At 34.0% G+C, this 26,743-nt stretch overlaps 1 protein-coding gene across 3 annotated transcripts in view; it reads right to left on the reverse strand.

Moving 5' to 3' along the window:
* Nucleotides 1–26,743, reverse strand: part of RIC1 (RIC1 homolog, RAB6A GEF complex partner 1) — a 120,779-nt gene that overhangs the window by 85,838 nt on the left and 8,198 nt on the right. For all 3 annotated transcript variants that reach the window (XM_081263221.1, XM_081263220.1, XM_081263219.1), the window contains exon 2: nt 3,650–3,757. In XM_081263221.1, the coding sequence (XP_081119347.1) occupies nt 3,650–3,757 (108 nt within the window). The remainder of the gene's footprint in view (nt 1–3,649; nt 3,758–26,743) is intronic.

A 26,743-nucleotide genomic window follows, 5' to 3' on the forward strand; every position in this document is an offset into this window, starting at 1 on the left:
AACCCCAGCTTACCACGACAGTATTTAAAAAGGTAAGTTTTATTATTGTGCAGGTATGATGAGGCCAACAGGTCAGAAGACAAATACCACTGAAAAATTTTATTCAGTTCCAGGAGGAGGAAGAATGACAAATTACATAAAAGGCTACATGGGAAGTACCAAGGTCAGCAAGGAAGCAACAGGAGCAAAGGGAAAATGTGTTAAGACCTTTACTGTGATTTCCATTAGAAGGAATGAGTAAAACAAGTAAAGAGAGTTAGTACTGGTGAGTCTGAATAATTTCAGTGAGCTCTAAACTGTAGTAGTGGTCTTTAGTTACGTAGTACCTGTCCCTGCAGTTAGTAGGAGAGGGGAATAGTGGCCCAGAGTGTCAGAGATGGTAAGGATGATAAAAGTGGCTGGAGCATGGGCTTTGGATAGATTGGTCTGCATACTAAGGTACGGCTGTAGGCAAGTCCTTTACTATCTCTAGAAATAGGCTACTCCTAGGAGGGTGCAATTTGTCCAAACACAAGGGAGCCCTAAGATGTCAAAATGAAATACAGAAAAATAAAAAGTAAAAATAAAAAATAAATACAAAGAAAAGAACCAAAATTTGTAAGTTTTAGTAATGATTGTCTAAATAAAATTATAATGACAACCGTGTGTGTGTATGTGTATGTGTGTGTGTGTGTGTGTGTGTGAGAGAGAGAGAGAGAGAGAGAGTGAGTGTGTGTGTGTGTGTGTGTGTGTGTATTTTGGTAGTACACATCCACTAATGAGAGAGAATGGAATTCTTTTTATGAGGATAACATTTTTAACTAATTAGTGATTAAAGTGACCTTTTCCTATCATTCCTATTATCAAAACTTACTGTAAAGTTTTATCTATTAATACAGGTCAGTAATGAGAACTTATAGGTTTCATATCTGAAAATTTTTTTCATACAAGTACAGCCAAATATGGATATCAATCTATGAGTATATAATTTTAACTGAATATATGTCACCTTGTAGGGTATTCTAGAATTCTTCTCCTGGTTTTTTACTTTAACACTGAAGATTAATCATTTCTAATTGAAGGTTATGAGGAAGTTTCTCTTTTGCACAACTGGATTTTATACACAAAAATTTAAAATGCTATTGCAACTGTGGCTTGAGCTCATAAAATATATCTACTGCTAATGTGTGTGGGTTAGAGATCTTCTCTAAATTTGTAAGTATAAAAAAACAGCCTGACAGGGGCTGGGGTTGCAGCTCAGTGGTAGTGTCCTTGCCTAGCACATGTGAGGCACTGGGATGGATCCTTAGCTCCACATTAAAAAAAAAAAAAAAAAAAAAACACAAATAAAATAAGGGTATTGTGTCCATTTATAACTAAAACTATTAAAAAAGAAAGAAAAAAAAAACACCCTGACATTACCTGTAATTCAAACAATTTTATTAGTTGTTAACTGAAATGAGTTTATTACAAATAAGTTTCACAGATAAAACTGTTTGCTTTATAGCTTTAGATTAAATTCATTAGGAAATTCTGTCAAGTCTGCAGCAAAAGCTATTTTCTGGGCTGGGGATACAGTTTAATATTAGAATGCTTGCTCTGCATATAAGAGTCCCTAAGTTCTACCCACAGCTCTAGGGTAAAATAGCTATTATTAAGTGTCTGTTAAGTAGTGAAGGGTGATTCTTTTCTTTTGGTACCAGGAATTGAATCCAGGGGTGCTTAACCACTGAGTAACATCCCCAGTCCTTTTTTTTTTATTTATTTATTTTGAGATAGGGTCCTGCTAAGTTGCTGAGGTTGGTTTTGAACTCATGATCTGCCTGTCTCAGCCTCCAGAGCCATTGGGATTGCAGGTGTGCATCACCAAACTCAGCTGGGTGATTCTTTCAAGTTCAGAAAAATCTCATTTTCAGTCATAAGCTAAAAATGTTTCAATAATCCTTTATTCCTTCTTGGCCATCTAGCAGGTAGCTGTGGGGTGGGGCAAGGCAGGGTACTCACCTTGGATCTCTGACAAAAGCTTACAATAACCACAGGCTTTAAAAAGCCTTACATTTTCACAAGCTTTGTAAGTCTGCCCAACTAAGTCTTTTTCTGTTACATGTATTTTTACCAACATCAATTAAGGCACACCTTAGTGGATTCCTCTTCAGATTGTACTGAATTAGAGTTTTCCCAACTTGTTTGAGAATTTTTCATCTGAAGTTGTTCCACATAGGATATTTATTCAGAGTAATTCTCATTACTTCACACTCAGCATTGATCATTCAAATAAACTAGAAGCAATTCTAACATTTATTAACTCACCAAGAATCAAGCTTATATTGAGTGTACTTTTTATATTTCATTTTTTGTGAATAAATTCTGTGACTGTTATTTTAAATATCTTAATTTTGTGACTATTACTTTGAACAGTAAATACTATGATGACTGCTTAGTCTGGTAATATCAACTTTTATTCTTTAGGCATAGCTATAGTGTAATTCATTGCATAATAAGGAAAATACTTTGCCACCTAATTCATAATGTATAATTATAATTTATAATACACCAAATAGAAGAGTAAAGCATTGAGAGCCTCACATATGGTTGCTGTCCACACTATTCAACTCAATCTGCTATCATAGTTCAGAGAAGCCACAGACAATACATAAATATATGAGCATTTCTGTGCTTCAATAAAACTTTATTTATGGACACCAAAATTAAAATATCATATAATTTTCAAGTATAAAATTGATTTATTTTGATCATTTAAATAGGTAATAACTATTTTTAGTTGATGGACTACACACAAACAGGCAGCAGGATACATTTGGTAATATGTGGTGGTTGTCTGCCAACTCCTGCTATAAGCAGTACAGAACTACTTAATATTTTTGTCTATTTGGGGCATTTTCTGATAATTAATATAGTCAGCATAATGTAGCACAGACTAGAAAAAGACTGAAAACAGAGAGAGAGAAATTAGTCTTGTCATAGTCTAGTACATAAAATCTGTGTTCCTAAGTTTATATCTTATTTCTCTGGTATACACTATCTGTATAATCTTGGATAGGACTTATTAGTTTTTCATAGTCTCAAATTACTCATTTATTATAAAGGATACCAGTACATACTTCAAAGCATTGACCTAAAGATTAAATGAGATGATCCATGTAAACTTATTACAATATAGTACTTACATAGACTCAGTAAATGTTAACCATACATATTATTACTATGAAAAATTAGATGATAATCACATCCCTAAAGATGATACTGAAAAAATAAAAATTGAAAAGATAAAATGAAGCGCTTCTAGGCACATCTAATGGAAATGCAGAAATAAACATAAATTCAGAAGTACCATGTGAATATGGACAAATCTTTTAAAAGCTGGATTAGATGTCAAGGACAAAACAGGAAAGTAAGATAATTACATAGAAAAGGATACAGGTGCTATATTTAAGGATGACAGGAAGTGGTAAAGTCAACAAAGATATAGTAGGTGGAAGAATAGAGAACACAGTAGCAGTATAGAAGAATCAATACAGCAATTCCTATTATGAAAAGATAAATACTTAGATGTGTGAAAAATTGAAAGAAGTCATTTAAGACAATCAAGTGTAGATGCAATATAATGATTTTATCAGAAAACACTATTTAAGTTAAAAAATCTACTTACTGACACAGCTATCATGGTACTATCTGGTCTCCATTCAGCTTGTCTGTAGGATCCGAACTGAGTAGATGATTTTGTAGGTTCCTTGTAGGTTACAATTAACACACTAGGCTGGAAGAAAATAGTTGTATTTTTATTAATCTCATAAAACATATACAAACAAAATAACAGAACACTGTGAAGTATTTGAGAAATAAACAATCTAATATTAAACTATCAGCTTTCAACATTCTAAGCAAACCAACCAAAAAGAAAAATAATGTGTTAGGCCTCTATTTTTTAAAGAAAAGGAATCAATAATAAATAAAATTACATTACAAAACAGAAAAAAAAACCTGCCCAGATATGTTCACAGGTGAATTCAACAAAATATTTAAAGAAGAAATTATACTAGTTTTCTACAGAAAATAGAAACGGGGGAAAATACCTCCTAACACATTCTGTGAGGCCACTGTTATCCTAATAATAAAACCACAAAAAGACATTACATGAAAAGTAAACTACACACCAAAATCCCTTAGGAATATAGATACATAAACTCTTAAAAATATTAACAAATCAAATTCAACAATTTATAAAAAGAATTATGTACCATGACCAAGTGGGCTAGATCCCAGGCACACAAGCCTGGCCAAACATTAGAAAATAAATTAATAAATCACATCAACGGGCTAAAGAAGTAAAACTCACGATTATAACAATAAATGTAGAAAAAGCATTTAACATATCTAACACTCATTTATGATAAAAACAAACAAACAAAAACCTTTCACCAAACTAGGAATAGGTGGGAACTTCCTCAATCTGAACACCTACCAAAAAATCCACACCTAATATTATACTTTGTAGTAAGAAATTCCAAGCTTTTCCACCAAGAACAGGAACAAAGGCAATGATGTTCCTGCTATCCACTGCTTTTCAACATAATAGCACAAGTCCTAGCTAATTTAATAAGACAAGAAAATAAAATAAAACATATACATACTGGGAAGGAAGAAATAAAATTATCTTTATTCATAAGATAATATGATCATTTATGTAGAAATTCCAAAAGAACATCAAAACCTCTTGAAATGATATGCAATGATAGCAAAGTTGCAGAATACAAAGATAATATAAAAAAGCCAATCACTTTCATATATTCCAGCAAAGAAAAAGTGGAATTTGTAATAAAAAAATATTTTTTCCATTATATTAGCTTTTTAAAAATGAAACATTCGGTGTATAAATCTAACAGACTTTACATAACATTTACATGAGGAATATCATAAAACTCTGAGAACTAAATAAAAGATATCCTACTTTAATGAACAATTAATGAACTATTAACATGTCAGTTCTTCCCAATTTGATCTATGGATTAAATGTAATCTCAGTCAAAATCCCAGCAAGTTATTTTGTAGACATCAACAAATGCACTCTAACTTTTATATGAAAAGGCAATAGATGAAGAAGAGCCAACTCAATACTGAATAAGAACATGTTGGAGAACAAGATATTATTACCTAACTTCAAAACTTACTGGTTAAAGAAGAAACAAATCAACCAAAGAAAAAGAACAGAGTCTAGGAATAGACCCATACAAATACACTCAACTGATCTTTGACAAAGAAGCAAGGGCTATATAAGACAGAAAAGATAGTCTTGTCAACAAATAGTGCTAGAATTAATGAACATCAACATTCATGAAAATAAATCTAGATGTACAGCTTACACCCTTCATAAAAATTAATTTAAAATAAATCTGACCTAAATGTAAAATATAAAACCCCTGGAAGATAACTGTAGCTCAGTGGCAGAGCACTTGCCTAGCATGAGTGAGGCAGTGGGTTTGATCCTCAGCACCACATAAAAATAAACAAATAAAATAAAGGCATTCTGTCCATCGACAACTACAATTTTTTTTTAAATATTAGCAAATCAAATTCAACAATGTATAAAAAGAATTATGCACCATGACCAAGTGGCGGGGAATATAACTCAGTGAATAAGCGCCCCTGGGTTCAATCTGTGTTACCAATATATACATATATAAACATATTATATATATTTTATAAATCTTGCTTTTTGCCTAAATTTGCAATCCAATCTGTATCTGATTCAGGGGTAAAAAAGTGACAGATTTACTTACTTGAGGCAAAAAAACAGAAAATAAAGCTCAGACCTGCTACTCTTGCTGGAAAGCTATGGAGGAAATTCTAAAAGAAAGAGTGCCTGAGGGAAGATCAATCTCAAAAATCACACTTAAACTACTCTAAACTACATGGGAAAGGCTTTCCCCTTCATGGGAAAGACTAAACTGCATCTGATGAAAAAGCAACAGGTGGCAGTTGAGAGAAATGAAGGAAGATACTAGATATTGCCTACCATAAGAGAAATAGATAATTGAATTGAGATAAAAGTTACAGCCTGTATGAACATAACACTCTTTGGAAGAACATAACAAAATCTGGTTTCTATAATTTATAGAGAATGTCAAGAATTAATAAGCATGTGAAGGAGCAAGAAAGGATAACTCATATTTAAAAGAAAAAACTGTTAAGAGAAACTGATAGAGAGGTATGGCCCAGAAGTTGAACTTATCATAAATTTTTAAATATTATAAACATGTTCAAGGAAAAATACTCATAATGAGTGAAGACAAAGGGAGAAATCTCAAAACAGAAAAAGAAACCATACAAAAGAAATTGGCTCTCCCTCCTCATCTGCTCCTCCCCTCATAAACAACATACCTTCCCCCATAAGAACCTAATGGAAATTCTAGAGCTGAAAAACATACACAGGGAAACTCACAATTTTATGAATTATATGGACTGAATCTGTAATAAAATTAGTAGGAATTATCTGATCTGAAAATGACAGAGAAAAAAAAGACTAGATTAAGGTAAGCATTGTTAAAAACAAGAGGGATCATATCAAGCAATATTAATAGAAGGAGTCCAAGAAGAAAAAAGAGAGTGGGGCAGAAATATGATTTTTCAGATCCTCAAGAAGAAACAGAGTACCAGAAATTATTAATATGGGTGAACAGAAAAAACTGCATGTATCTTTTCTTTTTCTCTTATTTCTTTAAAGGCCATGATTATTTAAAGCAAAAATTATAACAGTATTATAGGATTGATAAAAAATTGAAGAGATATAACTATATATGTACTACACATATACATACAAAACAGAGGTAAATGGAACTATACTAATGCAAAGTTCCTATATTTGATGTTAAACAGTAAAAACTTTATTTCTAAATACAGGGTGATAATGAACTATACTGTAATCACAACCATCACCACCTTTCTTCCCAAAGCAAAGAAGTACAGATTTAACAGCCAACCAAGAAACTTAAAGTAGAATTCTAAGATAATATTCTGGCAATCCAAAGTAATCAGGGGGAAAAAAAAGGGAAGAGATAATTAGAAAATAAATAGCAAATTGGTAGACTGTTATGGTTTGGATCTGAAAAGTCTCCCAGAGGCTCATATGTTGAAAATTTGGGGGGGATAGTAGAGGATAGGAAAGGTAGCAGAATACAACAGTTACTAATATGGCATTATGTAAAAATGTGGATGTGTAACCGATGCGATTCTGCAATCTGTATTTGGGGTAAAAATGGGAGTTCATAACCCACTTGACTCTAATGTATGAAATATGATATGTCAAGAGCTTTGTAATGTTGTGAACAACCAATAAAAAAAAGAAAAAATAATAATATAAAAAAAAAAAGAAAATTTGGTCCACGGCTAGTAGTGTTATCAAGAGATGGTGGAAATGTTAGGATGTACGGACTAGCTGGAAGTAGTGATCCATTGGGGGCATGTCCTTGAAGGGTTTATTTGTCCCCAGTGCCTACTACCCTCCCTCTTTCAAACTGCTTCCTAGCCATCATGAGGTGAGCAGCTTTGCTTCACCATGTTCTCCCTGCCATGATGTTCTATCTCACCACTGGCCTAAAAGCAGCAGAGTCAATAAAATGCAAACTAATTTTATATAGAGAAAAAGCTAGCAGAGGAGTGATTACCTGGGGGAAGGAGGGCAGTAAGAAACAACTACAAAGGGGCATGAGGAAACATTTAGGGGTAATACTCACTATTATGATAATGGGAATGGTTTGATATATGTATACATGTCAAAACTGTTAAAATTTATACTGGAAACATGCACAACTTATGTCAATTATATCTCAAGAAAGCTATTAAAAGTTAAAAACAAGATATTATGGATGGCCTTTTGGAAAACTGAATACAGAAGAAAACACTGCTTGGGAAACAAATTTAGAATCTATTATAAAAGTCTAGAAAAGAAACCTGAACTAGTACATAAGGAGGAGAGGGCAGAAAGGAGAAGATGGAAATTTTAAAAAAGAAGATATAATTTGTGTATTAACTTCAATATATATATATAAGATACAATCAGTAGTACATTTATTTTTCATTATTTTATTTTACTTTTTTGTTGTGTGTGTGTGTGATTTTCAACTTTCCGATTCTTTGACCTGATAATTTTGAAAGCTTTTTTTTTTTTAAATACTAGACCAAGGAGAGATTAGTAATAAAAGGGTTTTTTAAAAACTGACATTTTTTTAAAAATTTATTTTAGATGTTGAGGAACCTTTATTTTATTTCATTTATTTGTATGTGGTGCTGAGAATTGAACCCAGTGCCTCACACATACTAGGCAAGCGCTCTACCACTGAGCCACAACCCCAGCCCTGACCTTTCTTATAATTGGCATTAATGATAAGCTGTCTAATAAACATAAAACTAGTCTGGTACTGAGTGACAATATTTAATCACTTATTTAAAAATCATAATATGTTTTACTATTTACTAATTTTTCATTTCTTATTGTTTCAATATTTAAATGTTATAATTTTTTTTTTTTACTTTTAAAAATGAGTAACTTAGGCTAGGTATGGTAGCACATGCCTGTAATTCCTGCAGCTTGGGAGACTGAGGCAGAAGGATCAAGAGTTCAAAGACAGGGCTGGGGTTGTGGCTCAGAGATGGAGTGCTTGCCTAACATGCCTGAGGCACTGGGTTCAATTTTCAGCATCACATAAAAAATAAATAAAGGTATTGCGTCCACCTACAGCTAAAAAAAAAAAAAAAAAAAAGAGTTCAAAGATAGCTTCAGTAACTTAGCAACTAAGGAAATCCTGTCTCTAAATAAAATACAAAAAAGGACTGGGGATGTGGCTCAGTGGTTAAGTGCCCTGAGTTCAATCCCTTGTACCAAAAAAAAAAAGAGTAAATTAGTTTGGTGAGTCAGAAGCACACCAAATCTAAGGTTTTTATTCTACACACCCATTCTGAAACAAACAGAATAATAAACAATAATGTGGGTTTCTAAGACTACTAAATCTTGATGTAAAGCAGATAACTAGTATTCTTTAGTATCTCTTCCTAAGTGACTTGCATTTTGCTCAGATTTTAATGAGCACTATTTTTGACTCTCTAAATAGCAAGAATCAACACGTTTAAAGCCTCTAATTGTTGATTCCATTAAAAAAAAAAAAAAACTTTTCTCGGAAGCAATTTTACCCTCTACAACACTCTGTTTCTAAATACATGTGTATGTAAAGTCTGCTAAAGTTATTTTAAAATGCAGTTTCTTTCAATAAGAAACATAATTTTGCAACATAAAAACATATTCCATCTCTCTGTCTCGCTAGCCTCTTCAGTAAACCTCGCTACCGAATTAGGTGGCTGGAGGCTGGAGCTAGGAGAAGCCTTCCTGGAGCTGGTTTAAAGCACAATTCTCAGAAAAATATACTACATAGTCAATGAAAAACTATGGTAAGGGGAAGTCAACTGCAATGATTTTCATTCTTCATTTTTCACTGGAAAAGCCTTAGAACAAAATAATATACATAATATTAGATGCTAAGTCACTAAAGAAGAAACCTGGGACCAGTCCAGTTTGATCATATCTTAGAAACTTTCTACAGTGAAGAATTTCCTATATAAATAATGCAAGCAAACTTCATTGAAACCTGTGGCTACAGGATCTAATAAATTTATAGGAGTAAACAGTAACTCATCAGTCAAACAGAACAAGAAGTAACATGAGCAGCTTCAAAAAGCAAGGAAGAAAAGGAGTACAAACAATGCAGGACAGCCTAAATATTCAGGAGGACCTAGAGTCATCAGAAAAATGGTCATATAAAGAACTCAAGGAACACCTTAGACAGATGGAATGGAACCTTAAAGAGGATACAAGACAGCAAATTCAAGCAGCGAAAGAACACATTGAGAATGAATTACATAAACAGATAAAAGAAGAAGTTAAGCATCTTTATCAGGAGATAGAGATTATAAAAAATAATCAAACAATAATTCTAGAAATGAAGGAAACGATAAACCAAATTAAAAACTCAATTGAGAGTATCACTAACAGAGTGGAGCAAGTAGAAGCCAGAACGTCAGATAATGAAGACAAAATATATCATCTTGAAAACACTCTAGCCAACTCAGAAAGGCTGGTAAAAAATCACGAGAAAAACATCCAAGAGTTATGGGATAACATAAAAAAACCAACCTTACGAGTCATCGGGATAGAAGAAGGTACGGATTCAAACCAAGGGAATGAGTAACCTGCTGAATGAAATAATTACAGAAAACTTTCCAGAAATAAAAAAAGGAAACAGATATACAAATTGAAGATGCATACAGGACACCGAGCACACAAAATCACAGTAGACCAACGCCAAGACACATTGTTATGAAGATATCCAATATACAGAACAAAGAGAAAATATTAAAAGCTACAAGAGAAAGGAGACAGATTATATTCAGGGGTAAACCAATAAGGTTAACAACGGATTTTTCATCACAGACACTGAAAGCAAGAAGGTCATGGAACAATGTATTTCAAACACTGAAAGACAACGGATGCCAACCAAGAATTCTGTATCCAGCAAAATTAAGCTTCAGGTATGACAACGAAATAAAAATCTTTCATGATAAACAAAAGTTAAAAGAATTTGCAGCCAGAAAACCAGCATTGCAAAGCATTTTGAGCAAAACACTACCCGAGGAAGAAATGAAAAACAATAACCAAAACCATCAGTAGGAAGTGCCTTGGTAAAGACAGAGGGCGAGGGGAAAGATAATCATGGAGAAACAAACTAAATTTTTTTAAAAAGGATAAATAATCAAACATGGATGGAAGTACAAACCATATATCAATAGTAACTCTGAATGTGAATGGCTTAAACTCTCCAATAAAGCGACATAGGCTGGTATCATGGATTAAAAAAACAAATCCAACAATATGCTGCCTCCAGGAGACACATCTGATTGGAAAAGACATACACAGGCTGAAGGTGAAAGGATGGGAAAAAATATACCACGCACACGGTCCTCGTAAGCAAGCAGGGGTGGCCATCCTCATATCGAATAAAATCGACTTCAAGACTAAGTTAATCAAAAGGGATAAAGAAGGACATTATATACTGTTAAAAGGAACCATTCACCAACAAGACATAACAATTATCAATATTTATGCACCAAATAATGGTGCTGCGACATTCATAAAACAAATTCTCCTCAAGTTCAAGAATCAAATAGACCACAACACAATAATTATGGGTGACTTCAACACACCTCTCTCACCATTGGACAGATCCTCCAAACAAAAGTTGAATAAAGAAACTATAGAACTCAATATCACAATCAATAACCTAGACTTAACTGACATATATAGAATATATCAACCATCATCAAATGGATACACTTTTTTCTCAGCAGCACATGGATCCTTCTCAAAAATAGACCATATATTATGCCATAGGGCAACCCTCAGTAAATATGAAGGGGTGGAGATAATACCATGCATTTTATCTGATCATAATGGAATGAAACTGGAAATCAATGATAAAAGAAGGAAGGAAAAATCCTACATCACATGGAAAATGAACAATATGTTACTGAATGATCAATGGGTTACAGAAGACATAAAGGAGGAAATCAAAAAATTCTTAGAGATAAATGAAAATACAGACACAACATATCGGAATCTAGGGGACAAAATGAAAGCGGTTTTAAGAGGAAAGTTCATCGCCTGGTGGTCATTCCTCAAAAAAAGAAAAAACCAACAAATAAATGAGCTCACACTTCATCTCAAAGCCCTAGAAAAGGAAGAGCAAAACAACAGCAAATGTAGCAGAAGGCAAGAAATAATTAAAATCAGAGCGGAAATCAATGAAATTGAAACAAAAGAAACTATTGAAAAAATTAACAAAACTAAAAGTTGGTTCTTCGAAAAAATAAATAAGATCGACAGACCTTTAGCCATGCTAACGAAGAGAAGAAGAGAGAGAACTCAAATTACTAACATACGGGATGAAAAAGGCAATATCACAACAGATGCTACAGAAATACAGAAGACAATTAGAAATTATTTTGAAAACCTATATTCCAATAAAATAGAAGATAGTGAAGACATCGATAAATTTCTTAAGTCATATGATTTGCCCAGACTGAGTCAGGAGGATACACACAATCTGAACAGACCAATATCAATGGATGAAATAGAAGAAGCCATCAAAAGACTACCAACCAAGAAAAGCCCAGGACCGGATGGGTATACAGCGGAGTTTTACAAAACCTTTAAAGAAGAATTAATACCAATACTTTTCAAGTTATTTCAGGAAATAGAAAAAGAGGGAGCTCTTCCAAATTCATTCTATGAGGCCAACATCACCCTGATTCCGAAACCAGACAAAGTCACCTCAAAGAAAGAAAACTACAGACCAATATCTCTAATGAACCTAGATGCAAAAATCCTCAATAAAATTCTGGTGAATCGAATACAAAAACACATCAAAAAAAATTGTGCACCATGATCAAGTAGGATTCATCCCTGGGATGCAAGGATGGTTCAATATACGGAAATCAATAAATGTTATTCACCACATCAATAGACTTAAACATAAGAACCATATGATCATCTCGATAGATGCAGAGAAAGCATTCGACAAAGTACAGCATCCCTTTATGTTCAAAACATTAGAAAAACTAGGGATAACAGGAACTTACCTTGACATTGTAAAAGCTATCTATGCTAAGCCTCAGGCTAGCATCATTCTGAATGGACAAAAGTTAAAGGCATTCCCTCTAAAATCCGGAACAAGACAGGGATGCCCTCTATCACCACTTCTATTCAATATAGTTCTCGAAACACTGGCCAGAGCAATTAGACAGACGAAAGAAATTAAAGGCATAAAAATTGGAAAAGAATAACTTAAATTATCACTATTTGCAGATGACATGATTCTATACCTAGAAGACCCAAAAGGGTCTACAAAGAAACTACTAGAACTAATAAATGAATTCAGCAAAGTGGCAGGATATAAAATCAACACGCATAAATCAAAGGCATTTCTGTATATCAGCGACAAAACTTCTGAAACGGAAATGAGGAAAAACACTCCATTCACAATATCCTCAAAAAAAAATAAAATACTTGGGAATCAACCTAACAAAAGAGGTGAAAGATTTATACAATGAAAACTACAGAACCCTAAAGAGAGAAGTAGAAGAAGATCTTAGAAGATGGAAAAATATCCCCTGTTCATGGATAGGCAGAACTAACATCATCAAAATGGCGATATTACCAAAAGTTCTCTATAGGTTTAACGCAATGCCAATCAAAATCCCAATGGCATTTCTTGTAGAAAGAGAGAAAGCAATCATGAAATTCATATGGAAAAATAAAAGACCCAGAATAGCAAAAGCAATTCTAAGCAGGAAGTGTGAATCAGGCGGTATAGCGATACCAGATTTCAAACTATATTACAGAGCAATAGTGACAAAAACAGCATGGTACTGGTACCAAAACAGGCGGGTGGACCAATGGTAAAGAATAGAGGACACAGAGACTAATCCACAAAGTTACAACTATCTTATATTTGATAAAGGGGCTAAAAGCATGCAATGGAGGAAGGATAGCATCTTCAACAAATGGTGTTGGGAAAACTGGAAATCCATATGCAACAAAATGAAACTGAATCCCTTTCTCTCGCCATGCACAAAAGTTAACTCAAAATGGATCAAGGAGCTTGATATCAAATCAGAGACTCTGCGTCTGATAGAAGAAAAAGTTGGCTCCGATCTACATATTGTGGGGTTGGGCTCCAAATTCCTTAATAGGACACCCATAGCACAAGAGTTAATAACAAGAATCAACAAATGGGACTTAATTAAACTAAAAAGTTTTTTCTCAGCAAGAGAAACAATAAGAGAGGTAAATAGGGAGCCTACATCCTGGGAACAAATTTTTACTCCTCACACTTCAGATAGAGCCCTAATATCCAGAGTATACAAAGAACTCAAAAAATTAGACAATAAGATAACAAATAACCCAATCAACAAATGGGCCAAGGACCTGAACAGACACTTCTCAATGGAGGATATACAATCAATCAACAAGTACATGAAAAAATGCTCACCATCTCTAGCAGTCAGAGAAATGCAAATCAAAACCACCCTAAGATACCATCTCACTCCAGTAAGATTGGCAGCCACTATGAAGTCAAGCAACAACAAGTGCTGGCGAGGATGTGGAGAAAAGGGTACACTTGTACATTGCTGGTGGGACTGCAAATTGGGTGTGGCCAATTTGGAAAGCAGTTTGGAGATTCCTGGGAAAGCTGGGAATGGAACCACCATTTGACCCTGCTATTGCCCTTCTCGGACTATTCCCTGAAGACCTTAAAAGAGCATGCTACAGGGATACTGCCACATCGATGTTCATAGCAGCACAATTCACAATAGCTAGACTGTGGAACCAACCCAGATGCCCTTCAATAGATGAATGGATTAAAAAATGTGGCATCTATACACAATGGAGTACTATGCAGCAATAAAAAATGACAAAATCATAGAATTTGCAGGGAAATGGATGGCACTAGAGCAGATTATGCTTAGTGAAGCTAGCCAATCCCTAAAAAACAAATACCAAATGTCTTCTTTGATATAATGAGAGCAACTATGAACAGAGCAGGGAGGAAGAGTAGGAAGAAAAGAGTAACATTAAACAGAGACATGAGATGGGAGGGAAAGGGAGAGAAAAGGGAAAATGCATGGAAATGAAGGGAGACCCTCATTGCTATACAAAATTACATATAAGAGGTTGTGAGGGGAATGGGAAAATAAACAAGGAGAGAAATGAATTACAGTAGATGGGGTAGAGAGAGAAGATGGGAGGGGAGGGGAGGGGGGATAGTAGGGGATAGGAAAGGTAGCAGAATACAACAATTACTAATAGGGCATTATGTAAAATTGTGTATGTGTAACCGACGTGATTCTGCAATCTGCATTTGGGGTAAAATTGGGGGTTCATAACCCACTTCAATCTAATGTATGAAATATGATATGTCAAGAGCTTTGTAATGTTGTGAACAACCAATAAAAATAAATAAATAAATAATTAAAAAATATATATATTCCATTGAGTATTCACAAATCCTTTTGTAAAGTTTCATGCTATTAAAACATTCTTACTAATTTTCTTACACCAACTAATATTTTGAGTTCTATATTCTTTGATTATCCATAAAGAATATGAAAGGAAATACTATCTGTAAATACCAGTAATACACCACTTTCATCAATGTAGTTCTTTCCATAGACTCAGATACTATAAAGTTTTTTGACAAAATATTTGATATAAACTTATGTAGTATACAAATGATAAATAATGAACACCTACAAACCCACCAGTCAGATTAAGAAATGACTCACTATTCACAACTCTAAAAGTTCCCTGAGTGCTCTTAAATATATGTACCTGTAGCTATCAGAGAAATAACTCACTATTTTCAATTCTGAAATTATATACATATGCTTCTATAATTTACTCACTATTCTGTTGATATGTATTACGAAAGAAATTTACAAATTAAATTTTCTTTTTCTTCTTTTTTTGGGCGGGGGAGGGGTATGGAGGGGAGTACCAGGGATTGAACTCAGGGACACTCAACCACTGAGCCACATCCCCAGCCCTATTTTGTATTTTATTTAGAGACAGGGTCTCACTGAGTTGCATAGTGCCTTGCCATTGCTGAAGCTGGCTTTGAACTCCCAATCTTCCCAAGCTGCTGGAATTACAGGCATGTGCCACCATGCCCAGCTACAAATTAAATTTTCTAATAAAGAAAATTAATTTCTAAATGAGTAATGTTGTGGTTAGGGGTCTCCAATCATACGTGGTCCAATTCAATGTACTGTATAAACTGTAAAACGGGATGAATACAAATGACACTACAGTTATTCATGATATTTACATGCCTACTAGTATTTTTTGTTAATGTTTTAAGATTTAAGGTTATGGCTGTATTTGGAGAATATCTGCAAAAGAGATTCAGCTTGATCTTTTAAATCTTAATAACAAACTTCATTTTCAAAATTAGTTCACTCAAGGGCTGGGGATGTAGGTCAGTAAGAGGAGTTGCCTGGCATGCCTAAGGCACTCAGTTCAATCCCTAGCACTCCCCTCCCCCCCAAAAAAAAAGTTCACTCAAGATTATGTAACTGTTGAGTATGTTCTCTGTAGAAGTTTCCTAGGCCTGCTGTTCAAGTACCAAAAACTGGGTGGCTTACATCAAAAATTTGCATTCTCTCAACATCTGGAGGCTCAAACTCTGAAATCAAAGTGTCAGCAAAATCATGCTTCCTGACAGTTCTAAAGGAGGATCCTTTCTTCCTTTTTAGTTTTTGGTGTTTACTGGCTATCCTTAGTGTTCCTCACTTGAAAAAGTATCACTCCTACCTCCTAGCTGCCACCACTGCAAGCACTAGGAATTTTCCTCTTCATTCCCAGACATTTGGCAGGCTACAAGGTCCACATACAAAATGGCTGGCATACTCAGTCCCAAAAATCCTGATGGGGACTGAGCTTTGCTGCTTGGACTTGGAGAGGTGAGATGTGGTGAGCCAGTAGCTCAGAAATTTACCTCCAGTCCTGCTCTGCTTCCTTTATCTGAGAGATCTAATATATTCACATAGTCTTTCTTCTATGTATATGTGTGTTTGTACCCAAATTTCCCCTTTTTACAAGGACATCAGTTATGTAGAATTAGGGCCCACCCTAATGATGTCATTTTAACTTGATTTCCTGTGTAAACACCTTATTTCCAAATAAGGTCATATTTTGAAATAACAGGTTAGGATATCAACATTCTCTTTTAGGGAGTGATCATGATTCTACTCATAACATTTTCTGTAAATGATCCATAATAACTGGGAACTGGGGTATTAAGAGCAAATAAAAACATCCTAGTGTGTATGTTAAACTGCATGTCTTTACTAACACTGTCCAATAAAACCTTACTGCAATAACAGAAATGTCTTACCTCTGTACACTCCAATATAACAGATACGTCACATGTGACTACTGGACCCTTGAGATGTGGCTAGTTCAAGTAAGAAAATATTTTTATTACCCACTTCAAAGAAACTCTGTATCCATTAGCAGTCACTCCCCATTCCCTCCTTCTCCTGACCCACAGCAACTAATAATTTTTCTAATAATCTTTCTTTCCGACTATGAATTTGTCAATTCTGGACACTTTATATAAATAAAATTATAAAATATAGGGCCTTTTGTGTCTGGCTTCTTTCATTTAGCATAATGTTTTAAGGTTCTATCCATGTTGTACCACATATCAATATTTAATTTCTTTTATGAGTAATATTCCCCTTTATAGATATACCATTTTGTGGCTATCCATTCACTTGTTCATGGACATTTGGGTTATTTCCACCTTTGGCTATTATTAATAGTGTACTATGAAAGTTCATGCACAAGTTTTTGTTTGAATACCTTCTATCAGTTCTTTAGGATATATACATAGGAATGGAATTGCTAGGCCGTATAACTCTATGTTTAACTTTTTGTAAAACTGTTTCCACGATACACAGGATTTCAACTTCTCCACATCTTTGTAAACCCTTGTTATTATCTTTTTTTTTTTTTTTTTTGGTAGCCATTCTAGTGAATGTGAAGTTTAGATTTACACATCTCTAAAAATGAATGCTACTGGAAATCTTTTATGTTTAATATAAACATATTGAACTACTTGTGTATCTTCTTTAAAGATGCCTATTCAAGTTAATTATCCATTTTAAAATTGGGTTAACCAACTTTTCAAGAGAGGTTGTGTTCTAGTAACTGAATCTGTAAGTTGATTGCTGGACTTCTTTAAGATAATTTCTTCTACAAGAAAATTCCTTATATGTGGTGATTAGATTCCCTGGCCAGCTCACAAGTTTATTCATACCACAAACACCATTAGAGAATATAATATTAGGGTTAAGAATACAGACTAAAGATTGAATGCAAGTTGAAGTACTGGATCTGACATTTGTTTACTAGCTTTTTGACTGGACAAACTCTCTGGTTGTACAGGGCTGGGACCAAGGCAAACTACCATTTGCATGGAGGAAGGGGCAGCAGACTGACCTGAAGTGGGTACAGACAATCTTCTGGAATGTTAAAAATGTTTTGAATCTTGATTGAAATAGTGGTTACATAAGTATATACATTTGTCAAACTTTACTTAAATTCAACACTTCACATATTACATAAAATTTACCTTGATATGCCTGGTGCCTGGGGTCAGACCAAACCAGAGGAACTAATCCTGTATACAAGTCTGTAAGGTAGAAGCTTCAAAAGAACATTATATCAAGCTGGTGTTCTCAAGTTGCATGATAATTTTAGGCTTAAGAGGAAAACATGTTGGAAATTTAATTATATCATTAGTGTTCTATAACTGGACTTGTTATCAATAAGATATGTAAAGTTCTATGTTACTTTTTACACTGAGATACAATTTAAATGTGTTTTTAAGTTAATGAGAGCCTAATCTGTGTGAAGGTTTTATTGTAAAACACAAAAATACTTTACTACTTTTCTACAAAAGGTTAAAAGCTTTCAGCCTTTCTTTAATTCATGTTTTAGATGTGATATTATACTGTGTTAGCTAATGTTCATGTGAACTTGAGCAACAATTTATGTAGGCTTTGTAAAATGATGTCTAAAAAGCAAAGATCAGTTTCAGAACTATAGTACTTAAGATTTATGAAGAGCCCTGCCTTACCTGAGATAAGGCTCTATGTCCCATCTCACTACATGTGAGAATGACTACAAAAGAAGTAGGCCAGATTTCAGTTCATTTAAAGTTGTGTCAACAAGTCAGTTTTTGTCACGACTGCCAGGATCTCAAACAGGGGATATACTCCACCAAAATCCAAGGAAGCTATTATATGAACTGAATGTTTTTACTCTTGATAATTTTATTTTGTAGTTTTCTTATAAATGGTTTAAAGATTGCCTGTTAATGTTTTGCAGAGGTACTGATTTAAGAACTCACAACCTGGGTTAATTTAAGATAAGGAGTTATCACCTACAGGATAAAGAGATAGACATTAAAGCCCAGTGCTCTTAATATAAGGCTGTTAACTTATTTGCTAGATGTTTAAGATTAAGTTTTAAAATTAGTTAAATTAAAAGGGCCAAGAAAACCAATATTTGGCTCTTGCCCTCTGAGTCAGTCTGAGTCAGGGAATAGGGGACTTCTCCAAAGAGCTTTACAACTCTAGGCCACATAACCTCCTGATCAGGGAGATTAATGAGACCAGTGGAGGACAGAAAGCCAATCAGTGCATTTGCTGTGAAGAGGAGGGTCATCAGAAAAGGGAGACATCCCTGATGCTTCCAAGGGAAGCCACACGGTCAAGCAAGGCCTGGACCCATCCTAGCGCAAATGGCACCAGCAGAAATGAGAAGCTGCTGTGAAGTTCCCAGGGAAACTCAGCTGACTGTTAACAATAGATAGAAACAAAAGTCAGTTTGACTTGCTTCATCTTAAAACACTTAGCAAAGACAGTCAAAGCCAAAACACAGCTGTTCCTGGACATTTTAAATAATAATAATAGTTAAATGTAACTTCCATAAATAAGTAAACTGGAGGCTACAAAAGAGATTCTCAGACAGAAATGCCTGATAACTATCAAAAGGAACTGCCAGAGTAGTTTTTAGTTTAAGGCCTTTATTTCTAACCAACGCAGGTAGGCTTAATGTTTGCTAGTATGGTTATCCAGCCCTAAGTAACAGAATTAAGATTTCTCCATTAGACACAGAGGTCATACTATCAAAAGGATTTTGCAAGATCAGATGGCATTAAATTATTAGACTATATCTTAAGGGAAAGGACATCTGTAAACCTAAATGTTAATTGTTGTGTTTACATCCCTGACAATTCTGGAAATGTGACAAATATCCTTAAAGATTTACATGCTCAGATAGAAGCCATGTACTCAGCAACTTTGTCATGGAAACAACATCTTAGCTCCTGGTTCTTGATACTTCCTGGTGGAAAACATTGTTAGTCTCTGTCTTTGTCATCATGCTCATTGGCATATTCCTGTGCTATGGGATTTATTGCTGCACCAATATGGTTCCAGTACTAATGAATTCTTGTTTCTTTTATAGACCACCCATCACTCAAATGGCCCTCCAGCCTATTACTTCTCAATTGGACTTTTATCATGGACCACTCGATAGACCCGATTTTTAAAGGGGGACTCCAAACTGCTTGCCCCACACCGTCCCTTTTCAGCCTGAAGAAGCCAGAAAGATCTTATTCGCCCCCCTTCCTTACAGCAGTAAGGAGTTCCCAAATTAGGGGGGGGGGGAATGAAGCCAGATTTAAAGTTAGGTAGTCAGTGTAGTTAGATAAATCAGGGTCTAATACTGAGTGAAATCTAAAATGGAGGCCATGCTGAAAATGATTCCAGGAAATGCAGGACAACTCATGGTAATCAGACAGCAATATGCTCCACTGACAGGGATGGAAAATGAGACTCCCCAATAATTATGATTCATTACTTTTAAGATTAAAAGTAGTCAGAAAAAGGAGTGGGGAATGAAAGGGTAAAGTTTCTAAGCTGCAAAGCCTGAGTTAAAATGTAAAGGACTAGGTATTGTAAAGTTTCTGAACTGCACACAGAACTTGAAATTCCTGAGGCAGTTAAGACAATGCCTGGTACTGACCATTTAGTTGTTTAATAACCTAGGACCCTGTGCAGTTTGGCACATAGGCATTCAGGGCCCAAACTAATCAGTTTGAATGTACCCCCCTTCTTAGGACTGACCTATCACTCCCACCCGACCTGTTCCCGCCAATGAATGTACTAATCATGTTTGGGAATTGTTGTTTGATTTTCCCGTGCCTCATGATGATTTGCTCTGATGTATGCAAAGTCCCTGCCCTCCCTAAAAAAGTGTACTTAAGCACTGCTCAACCCCTGCTCGGGGCTCTTGGCCGCTCTCCCTTGTTGAATGAGCCTGGAGCCCCAGCACACTGGATTGGATCCTCAATAAATCCCCTTTTGCTGTTAAAAAACAAAAAAAAAATTTACCTTAAGAAGATATGTCCCCCCACCAAAAAATAAGCCATTATTCAACTATACTGAATGCTATTTCTAAAGACAGGAAAGATTTCTAATATACTTTAGAGGATTTCTCAAAAAGATTTTCTGGTTAATTGTTGATGATCCATTACTTATTGCTTTCAAAACAGACACAAGGCACTTAGAATCAGTAATGCGCAGTTTCTTCTACGGTCACTTACAGTAATGACAAGTAATTAACTTCATACTTCAAACATTCCTCGATCTTCAAAAGGCCCTTTCTTTAAGTGTTAAATAGCCAGTGGCAACTGTGACTAATTTCTCAATGCAAACACTAATGCTCTTGGCATTAAACTGAGATGATCAACTTCATTTATAAGAAGCAGCTTACCAATATCTTTGGTAACTTTTTTCTCTCCTACAAGAAATGAATAATTTTCAAAGAATATCTAAAGCTCATTTTCAACCTGTTTTACGTCTACCTTGCTGTTATTAAAATCAGGCTGTTTTCTCACCCACCTTGTTACACTATTCTTTATCCTATGAAATACTACTTATCCATTAACAAATACTTTTGAATATAAACTTCTTAAAATAAATTTATACAACATCATCTATGAAGTATTCACATAAGATATGTTTAACTTTAGTCTTTAACTTAGTTTACAACAGGAAAAAGATACAAGAAAACTTTAGCAATTAGCTAAATCAAGATTGTGGGATGGTGCCCATTTTGGCAGCACATACACTAAAACTGGAGTGATACAGAGAAGATTAATGTGGTCCCTGCACAAGGATGACATGCAAATTTGTGAAGCGTTCCAAGAATGTGGACAGCGCACCTACAGCATGGAAGAAAATCTTTGCCTCATACAGGGTGTTAATTTCCAGGATATATAAAGAACTCAAAAACTTAACACCAATCATCATCATCATCATCATCATCATCATTCAATTAATAAATGGGTAAAGAAACTGGACACTTCTCAGAAAAGGAAATATGAATGGTCAACATACGCATGAAAAAAATATTCAGCATCTCTAGCATATTAAAACTACATGCAAATTAAAACTACACTGAAATTTCACCTCACTCTAGTCAGAATGGCAATTATTAGAATACAAGTAATAATAAATGTTGGCAAGGATGTGGGGAAAATGGTTTTTCATACATTGCTGGTGGGAATGCAAATTGGTTCAACCCCTCTGGAGCAGTATGAATATTCCTCAAAACTAGGAATGGAACCACCATTTGACACAATTATCCCATTCCTTGGTATATATCCAAAGAAGTTAAAATCAACATATTACAGTGACGTGGCCACATCAATGTTTACAGCAGCTCCATTCACAATAGCTACACTATGGAGCCAACCTATGTGCCCTTAAACAGATGAATGGATAAAGAAAATGTGGTATACATACACAATGGAGTATTTACTACTCAGTCATTAAAAAGAATAACTTTATGACCTTTGCTGGTAAATGTATGGAACCGGGGAATCTCATGCTAAGTGAAATAAGCCAGTGCCCAAAAGCCAAAGGTTGAATGTTTTTGCTGATAATAAGAGGGAAGATATTCAATAGATATTCAGAGGAATTAGGGGAAGAGAGGGGTGATAGGAAAAGAAAAGACAGTGGAATGAATGCCAAATCATTTTCCTATGTACATATATGAATACACTATAGTGAATCCCACCGTTTTGTACCGCCACAAGAATGGGGTCCTAATTAGCATAAGATGTATTCCATGCTTGTATAATCAAATTCTGTCAAAGTAAATTCTGTCATGTATAACTAAAAAGAATAAACCAAAAAAAAAAAAAAAAGGAATGTGGGGTGGTCTTCATTAAAGTGGCCTAATTTACCAAAAATCAATTTTTGTAACAAAGTGAGAAAGAAGGAAAGACTAACTTTTTAGGTTGAGAGTTTAAAAAAATATATAGCAATGCAATGGATCTTGTATATACCTTAGTTTTTAGAAAAAGACTATACAAGTAATATGTGGAATATCTTGGGAAATTTCAAATTAAACTACATATTAGCAGAAATTAAAGAATGATGAATTTTCTGATAACTATCATGGTTACATATTATTGTCATTTTTAGAAGATGGACATATTTAGGTACTAGTGAAGCATCCTGATATCTGCAACTTCTAAATAGTTCTACAAATATACAGACATAAACACAAATACAAGCAAATAATAAGGCAGAATGTGGACAACTGTTTGGGATCTAGGTGATAACTAGGTGTTCTGTAAGTTTTAAAATTTGTATAAAATTTTATAGGAAAATAATGGGGATAGGTTGTATTTTCTTAAACAAACAATAATACTTAGAATAATATTTTAAAGTTTAAAGAAATCATCTATATTATCCAAAATGGGCAAAATCCTTTTCACCAAATAAAGTATATAAATAATAAGTGTATAATAACATGCTAAATACTATTAGTTGTATTTATACAAAATAAAGCCACAAATGAGACACCATTACAAATCAACTAAAATGAATTTGCAGAAACAGAAACTTTCCTATATTACTGGTGAAGATGTAAACTGCTACAGCAACTCTGGCTCACAGTTTGACACTTTTCCTAAGAAGTTAAACATAAACTTATTGCAATTCTACTCCTAGGTGTCCCACCAGAAGAAATGATAGTATATGTCCACACAAAGGTGTGTACACAAATGTTTACAGCAGCATTATTCAAAATGACAAAAAACTAGAAACATCCCACATACCATTAACTGGTGAATGAATTTTTAAAAATGTGACACATCCTTATAATGGAATAATATTCAGTAATGAAAATGAGCCTTACACTTGTACATACCTCAAAAACATTATATTAAATAAAAGTCAGACACATCATGTAATACGACTACAAAAATGGGAAGTTATATTCCATATATGTATGAAATGTCAAAATACTTCTCCTGTCATAGATAACTAAAAAAGAACACATAAAAAATTTAAATATATATAAATAAATAAAAGTCAGGCATTTCACTGAGATGAAATTTCCAAAAAAGCCAGATGGAAAGGGACAGACACAAACTAATGGTTTCCTGAGGCTGGAGTGAGAGCAGAGGTTGATTATAAATGGGCAGAATGGGATTGATATAAATGTTCTAAAACTAGACTGTGGTAATAGTTGCACAACTCTAAAAATTACTAAAAGTCACTGGGCACTTATAGTACATGCATTTTTATATACCTCAAATCTGTTTTAAAAAATGAAACTACAGTGAATTCTACTATATCTGGATATTAATATGCAAATTTATGTATGATTTATGACTGAAATTAAAGCAAATCCCTTGCAGAAACAAACAGCAACTCCAAGTAAAGCAAGTATAATGAACTTAAAAGTAAGAAACTTCCATGATTTCAACCAACTGACATCTACTGTTCAGTAAGAAATTTGAATTAAGGAACTGTCTCATTTTGTGGCAAGTGTGAACTAAACATTTTTAAATATTTTTAAGTTGTACACTTATTTATTGTAATTAAATTGCCTAATAAACTAATATAGGTAAATTTTTTGTTGTTTTGTTTTTGTTAGGTAAAATGTTTTAATGCAGTTCCTATATCACTATTTTAGGTGACATAAAAGCACTATTATTAGATACATAATAATGAGAAAAATTTTTTTTCCAATCTTTCAATCCTGTTGATTTAGGAGGAAATCTGTACAAGGTGATAGTTCACTCATAAACACCTTACATTTATCTACTAATTCCCCTTTTTAACAAAGAAGAAAGAGCCTCTACTAGAAACTGTATTTTCATAACATTGTTTTCACTGTGCTGCTTCATATGGTAATCTTTATTCCTGTAAACTGTCCCAGCATTCCATTTATGACAAAAGTATAAATTATTTTGTGGGAGTTCCCCATAGGATTCGTGATTTGTCCCAACTCATGGGCTCAAGTGATTCTCCTGTCTCAGCCTCCCTAGTGCTGGGAATACAGGAGTGTGGAGGGAACCTGGCTTAATGAGAATTCTATATTTAAAAGTTAAAATGAATAGGTTATATGAGAATAGAACAAAAATAATGAATGAGGCATGTGGAAAAACTAAGTTTGGTTCTAGTCAACAGTAAACTCCAGATGAGTGCTCAACCATAATATGGACCATGTCAATGATTCATGAGTACCTGAAGATGGCTGAAATATCCTCTTTAAATCTGTTTATAATACTACTTTTTCTTTTTCCATAAATCAGGTCAATAAAAATACATTCTTGGAACCAGAAATTTGATTCTATATGAATGACTGTATACTAGTTTAAACTCTGATAGACTACAGATTACCTAATAATTAAAGTAGAATCTTTTACCACTTAACACTTTTCTAATATAATTTGAACTGCATGAAATAAAACTGCACTTAATTCACCATCACTTCCTATAAACTCTAATTTTAGGTTTTCTGAACTTAAGTTGTAAGTTAGTACTACTGTTTTTGTTACTACATCATATTTTTTTAAATCTTCCAATTATTAAATCTTTTGAAAATTCTGTGCTACACAAAAGGTGATATATTTTGAATTTATTTCTAAAAAGCTACTCAGCATTTGCTTTGTGGGAGGCACTAGGAATAACATGAAATAAGGTAATTTCTATCCTTCAGAAATTTATAATATAGTTGGATAAATAAAGCATGAGTGTGAAACTTATAAGACAAAGCAAAAGTTCAAAGTAAAAAGTAAAATTGTCTCTAGATATAAGAACATAGATGACATGCTCTTTAGAAAACTCTAAAGACCATACAAAAATCTGTTAAAATAAATGAATACACTAAATTTTCAGAATACAAAATCATTATAAAAAATCTACAATCCTCCATATACTATGTAATTCTATAATCTATATACTAACGACAAACTGAAAAAGAAGTTAGGAAAACAGGGCTGAGGTGTAGTTCAGTGGTAAAGTGTCTGCCTACTATGTACAACACTATGGGTGTGATTTCCATCACTGTTCCACCCCTCTCCCAAAAAAAGAATGAGGGAAAGAAAACAATACTATTTGTATTAGTCCTCAAAAATAAAATGCTTAAAATAAATTAACCAGGGAGGTGACACTAAAATACTGATGAAAGAAACTGAATATATGAATAAATGGAAAGGTATGCCATGTTCATGGGTTGAAACAATTAATATTGCTAAAACATCCATACTACCCAAAGTGATCTACAAATTCAATACGATCTCTATCAAAATCTCAATGACATAGAAATTTTAAAACAATCTTAAAATTCACAGAGAACTCAAAAAGGAATTACAAATAGCCAAAGCAATCTTGAGAAAGAAAAAAGTGGAATCATCACATTACCTAATTTCAAAGTATATTATAAAGCTACAATAATCAAAATAGTGTAATATTGACATGAAAACCACACACACAGCCCAATGAACAGGATATTCCAGAAATAAGCCTATACATGCATATATGGTCAACTAATCTTCAACAAAGGTTATCAAGATTACACATCAAAGGCTGGGGCTGTGGCTCAGCGGTAGCGCACTTGCCTGGCACGTGTGAGGCACTGGGTTCGATTCTCAGCACCACATATAAATAAATAAAGGTCTATCAACAACTAAAAAGATATTTAAAAAAAAAAGATTACACATCAGGGTTAGGGTTGTGGCTCAGTGGTAGAGCGCTTGCCTAG

This window comes from Spermophilus citellus (genome assembly GCF_964194105.1).
Source record: "Spermophilus citellus genome assembly, chromosome: 2".
Taxonomy (NCBI): Eukaryota; Metazoa; Chordata; class Mammalia; order Rodentia; family Sciuridae; genus Spermophilus; species Spermophilus citellus.